General features: G+C 57.0%; 1 protein-coding gene across 3 annotated transcripts in view; it reads right to left on the bottom strand.

The window, feature by feature from the left end:
• The window catches only part of Dpp6 (dipeptidyl peptidase like 6), an 840304-nt gene that overhangs the window by 78036 nt on the left and 756390 nt on the right, over positions 1 to 5878 (bottom strand). For all 3 annotated transcript variants that reach the window (XM_023712908.1, XM_004628971.2, XM_023712909.1), the window contains exon 10: positions 5473 to 5570. In XM_023712908.1, the coding sequence (XP_023568676.1) occupies positions 5473 to 5570 (98 nt within the window). The remainder of the gene's footprint in view (positions 1 to 5472; positions 5571 to 5878) is intronic.

Genomic DNA, 5878 nt, shown 5'->3' on the forward strand with positions numbered 1-5878 from the left:
CCATCCATCCATCCATCCATCCATCCATCCATCCATCCATCCATCCATGCATCCTCCCATCTATCCATCTATCCATCCATCTATCCTCCCATCCATCCATCCATCCATCCATCCATCCATCCATCCATGCATCCTCCCATCTATCCATCTATCCATCCATGCATCCTCCCATCCATCCATCCATCCATCCATCCATCCATCCATCCATCCATCCATCATCTCCCTGTCACCCTCCATTCACCTATCTGTCCACACAGCCCACCTGACCACTGTCCATACACTATGGATTGGACATTTCCTGGGTCACAAGAGGACTTTCTGGATGTTCTTGTATCCCTGAAGTTTTCTTCCACTATCACCATCTGAGCAGAGTGCCCACTGGATGGGTGGCATGATAAAGCTTTGCCTGCCCCCAACGAGTACTGGCAGGAGGTCAAAGAAAGGATGAGAAAGTGAGTATTTCCCTTGGTGGTTTCCTCCCTGCCCTCCTTGCATCATCAGCCTGATGTCATGGCCCAGAGGTGGCCCAGTCCATGTAGTTCTCTCCTCTGTCCCCGCAGCTGCTCCTGCCACCATGCTGGCTCACAGACAGTCAGCCCTATCTTTGAGCCTGGACAGTGCCAGAGAGGATGACTAAGCCCTGTGTGCTTGCAGCCAGCACAGCCCTGCAACATCGGGAGACCCGGGGCCTCCTCTCACGCAGGGTTCCTGAATAGGGCTGACCCATGGTTGCCCAGTTCACAGGGTGTGCCTTGCCGATGCCCGGGGTTGCCATCCTCTGTGCCTTCTCTCCCAGCTGTGACTCGCTGAGCACAGACCACAGTTTGGCTTGGCCACACACAGCTCTAACTGGCCCTAGCCATATGCCAGGTGTCCACGCCAACCCCTGTTCCCTAACCTTGGAGGCCAGTTTACCGCGTGGCCGCCTATGGCTCTGCTCCTGGCTCTGGCTCTAGTTCCTACCTGCTCAGCTCCCATCACCCTCCAGCCCTGTGCATCTCCCTGGCCACTGTGTGTTCTTTACTCTGACCCCTACTTCAGTCCTCTTGCTTCAAAACAGAGCTCACATCGTCGGATCTCAAGCCATCCTGTGTGCCTGGATGGCCGAGGGCTCTCAGTGCCTACCCGGTGCCTCTGCTCTTCCATCCTAAGTGAGGGCACTGTGGAGAGGAGGGTGGCTCCACCTTGCTTCACTTTGGAATGTGCAGGACATCCAAGGGACCCTACTGTCTTGACAGGCCTCACCCCAGTGAAGGAAAGCAGGGAGAAGAATGAGATATTGCCTGTGGACCCCAAAGTTCAGCTCCATGCCCCTGGACACTTGCACACCCGGAGATCCATGGTGGGTTACAGATGGAGGTGGAGGCAGGTGGTGGAGAGGAGGCAGACATGGTGGTGGTGAGGGAGGCAATGGTAGTGGTAGCAAAGGGGATGCTGGAGGAGGAGGAAGATGCCCCCAAGTTGGGGACGCCATTGTCCTGAGGCTTCTCCACGGCTGTGATGACCCATGCCTTGTATTCATGGGAAGGGTGAACCAACACACTATGTGTCATTTACTTCGGGAGCTGGCTGGCTTTTGTAACCCAAATCAGCATGTCACGTGTGTGTCCCGGGCCTGCCCAGGCACTGGCAGGCATCTAGAATCACTGGTGACACAGTGCACAGTGCGAAGCTGTGCGCTGGACATGCACAGATGGGCCTGCAAGGTCCTTACGGAGCCGGGAGGGCGCGGGGCGGGAGCCAGCTCTACGAGTCGCTGGGGCTGCACCTGTCTCTGTGTCCGTATGTGTTCTGCAGGTACGTCTGTCATGAGTGTCTCTATCTGCACCAGTACCCATGCATACCTCTGACTTTATCTGTGTAAATTAAACGTGAATATGTACATTCAGGTCTGTTTCTGTAGAAATATCAACGTCCACATCCCCAAGTATCAGCACAAACATCTGTGCCCTCCTTTGCACTTAGGCCTGCATCTATGTGATACAGGTCTATATCACAAAGTCATCCACGGAAAGGCATTGGCCCACACCCACGCTCTGTTCCGGGAAAGAGAGGCCCAGCACTGACCCATGATGGGCGCTTGGCAGGGGAGCAAGGTGGGCCAGAGCAAGGCGACAAAGCGCACGCAGCCCTGCAAGGACCGGCGGCGACGCGGGGACCAGAGCCACGTAGCTCTGAGGTCCTGGGTGCTGGTGATCAAAGTAAACAAATGGCAGGAAGAGGCGAGCAGAGCTCGGGCCATGGCGGGTGGGGGCTGGGAGCCAGCGCTGGGCGCAGTGCCCAGGCAGAGCCACGCCGCTCCTTCTCAGGCTCCGCATTCCTCTCCCACCTGGCGCTGCTGGCAATCGGGACTGGAGTACAAGGCCTGCAGCTGTGCACACTTGGCCGGGATATTTGAGGGGAGTAGAGCGCAGCCCAGCACTGTGCAGCGCGGCCTCAGAAAGCTACCAGGTGCCTGCTACACCCCACTGCAGCACCGAGCTCAGCAGCTCCGGAGCGGCCGAGGAAGGTGGCGCACAGCCTGTTGGCCTCGTCAGCGCAGCTGCATGCGAGTGAGGCTGGGGAGGCCACAGCGCGGTGTTGGTGGTGCGAGGGAGTCCCTGGTTTCCTGCCACCCGCACAGCTGTGCCGTGAGAGGTGGAGGCCTCTGGCCGCAGCCTTTACCCGCCGGCGCCGCGCACAGTGACACAGGGGCGCTGTTTCCGGCTCTCTTCCAAGCCCTGTGGTCCTTTTCCGTCAGCTCCTCTCGGATCCGAGCATCCAGGGGCTGCTCCACCGACCTGCCCCCGCTCCCTGCCAGAGGCCTCTGTCCTCAGAAAGCCCTCTGGTTCTTTGTGACCAGGGCCCAGAGCCCTCGCAGCTCTCTGGGCAGTGCGCTCCCCACGCCGGAGGCACCAACCCTGGAGCTCCCAGGAGCTGCCGCTGAGGACCAAGGAAAGGGACCCAGAAGCCCAGAATGGATTCGCGTGGTCACCGAGGCCTCCGAGAGCGAGGGCTGGGCTGGCCTGAGGAAAGCGCCCGCAGGCATCTCTGGGTGGCCTTCCTAGGGGTCTGAGGTGCATCATGGAGGCCACCCCCGCCTGGGAAGTGGGAGCCTGAGATCTGCCTGTTCCCCATCAGTGCCTGTGGTGCTCTCGTTTGAGGCAGGTAGAAGGCACCCTGCCTGAACACTAACGTTCTGTCCTTAGAAACGCACCAGGGCCACTGAAGAGATCTGTCTTCAGAATTTGAAGTAAGATGTTTGTGGCGAATGGTTAGGTCTACTCATTCGGCAAAGACATACGAGTTGTGCCACGCGCCAGGACCCATTAGGGGCGGTCAGGAACACGTGGACAGGCACAGTCCCAGGCCAGCTTCACGTCGTAGGTGGGCCGGAGCGGTGATGAATCTGCCCTTGCATCCCCTGGCTGTCCATCTCTGGAGTCAGTTGCCTGACAATGCAGAATATTCAAGAGACAAAACCTGCGTGGGGACAGGGTTGGGGGGGGGTCAGGGCAGGCTGGCTCTGCGCTGCCCCGTGCCCAGGGCAGCGTGAGCGGAGACTTCCAGACCGAGAACTCTGGCCTCAGCGGACGCTGTGTTCTCCAGGAAGGCGACCCCTGCAGCTCGCCTCGCCTGGCCCCGGCCGCACCTGAGTGTTTTCTTGCTCGTAGTGATTGGCCGTGGTCCGCGGCCCTTCCTCACCAGACGCTCAGTCCCATCCACCACTAGATCTTCGTGCTCAGCCTCTTGACTGGCAGACACTAAATGTCTGCTAACCCTTCTGATTTCTGCTGTATCTGTGCTCACTTAAAAAACATCTCAGGGATGTGCGACAGAGAAGCAGTAGAGGAGCGTGAGATCCGCGCGTCACATACTCAGGTGGCTCAAGAAATGTGTCACTGCTCTGAGCTTAGCCATGAGAGCAGGGACAAGACCCGAGTCCCGACTTCCAAACTTCAAGTCCTCCCCGAGGCTAATTTTTCATTGTCCTTGAAGCTAATCATGCCTGCGGAAACAGCATCACCAAATTGACTAAATGAGACTTTCAATTAACTCCAGCAGATGGTGGAGATTTTCCAGGTGACTTTCCATATTAAGTCAGCAAGTTGGCTGGACCAGGCCCCAGGAGGCTGGAAGGGACGGAAGGGGCTGCGAAGGAAACTGAAACACGTGGAGCTTCAGGAGAGAAGCCAACGACGCTGTAATGTGAGCTTGGTTTTATTGCAGTGAAAGACGGAATCAGGCCGAGTTGATCCAACACCCCCCAGCCCGCGTGGGGAGGGCAGCCTGCCCCGGGGTGGATCAGCATCAGGTGTCAGGGACAGACGCCCAGGGCTATGGTAATTTGCTCGCTAGGTCTCTCTAGGGCTCTCTGTGGAGGACAGGAGGACAATTCAGGGCAGGGACAGAAAGGCAGTGCAGTGACCAGCCCTTCACGGAGCACTGGGGTTCTGTGCCTGGTCTGGCCTGTGGGGACGATGGCATCATTTACAGTGGAGAAACGAGAGTCAGAAGCTCCTCGTTGGGTTCTTCAAGGGCCGCTGGTTGTGGCAGGGCCTGGGGCCGGGGAAGAGGACAAGCAGAGGCAGGCACAGGAAAACACCACTCAGGTTGCCAAGCGTCCTTCCTGAGTCAGACCTGAGCTGGCAGGACCTCAGCTCCTGTCCTTCTGGAAGCTTCTAGCAATGTGGAGTTCCATGGCTGAGGCACGAAGGCCCAGGCTTGTGGCATGGCAGAATGTGGTTGGATATTTGCTAAGCTTGGAAGGAATCATTCTGGACTTAAACAGCCCTGTTCATGGACTCACAGGGATTTATAAGTGGTTTCTGAGCCACATGCCCTCTCTTTCTCAGCCTCCCATTAACTGTCCCCACAGAAAGAGGCTTAATAACAATATAACCAGGCCAGGGTGATATAACCAGCCCCGCTGCCTGGATTTGGGGACAAAACTGATGTTCAGAGATCTAGATCATACCACTTCAGTAAATCTTCCTCAGTTGTTCCATTTAACTAAACATCTACTCAAACCAGAAGTTGCAAATAGCATCAGTAAAGTGGATTGGCTTCCCCAACGGCACAGGCACCCCTTGGCAGGCCCAGCCAGGACTCAGCACACAGGTGCTGCAGGCGACAGCACCAGAAGCCCTGGCAAGCGCTGCTCTGAAGGCGAAGCTCTGTTTACACAGGGTGGGGGCTGTGCTGGTCTTCATGGGAGGAAGACCTGCTCCAGCTCACCGTGTGGCTGTCACTCAGAGGTGTGATGGCCCAGCCTCAGGGGATTACGTGCTCCTGGTGTTGGCTAAGAAGTAGTCACACTTGTTGATTAGTTTGTGCTTTGTTTTCTTCCACAGAAAACTGAATCATGCATCTGCAAGGAGCATTTTAGAAAATATGCCTGCTTCTTGGAGGCCTAAGTCTGACCCTGAAGTGGCCATGGAAACTTTGTGTGCTAGGGTTGTTTTCTGACCTTACAGAGGGGAGGGAACAAACCTCATCCGGGGGTCATCTGGTGGCATCATCTCCAGGTCGTGGGTGGGTCCGTTTAGGCCGATGACATGGAGGGAGATGCTAGGATTCTCACTTCCTGCCTGCGAAGGAAGGGGACAGACAAGAGTGAGTGATCTCGTGGGACAGCACCACGGCTTTGTGGCGTGGTCCCTGGACGGCGCCCACGTGGAGCTCAAACAGTGCTGGCGCTCAGTGCTGGAGGGACATTTGGGTGGAGGACAGAGCATCAGATTTGAGATGCAGCAGTTCTAAGAAGGGAAAAGGGTAGTTAGGGCAGCTCTTTGGCCTCCCAGGAGCCCCAGCATTTCCACCCAACTCTGCCCTACCCCATCCCATTCCATCCTACCCTACTCCATCCCATCCCACCCCACCCCATCCCATCCCATCC

The sequence above is a fragment of the Octodon degus genome, unplaced genomic scaffold (assembly GCF_000260255.1).
Source record: "Octodon degus isolate 3935 unplaced genomic scaffold, OctDeg1.0 scaffold00027, whole genome shotgun sequence".
Classification (NCBI taxonomy): domain Eukaryota; kingdom Metazoa; phylum Chordata; class Mammalia; order Rodentia; family Octodontidae; genus Octodon; species Octodon degus.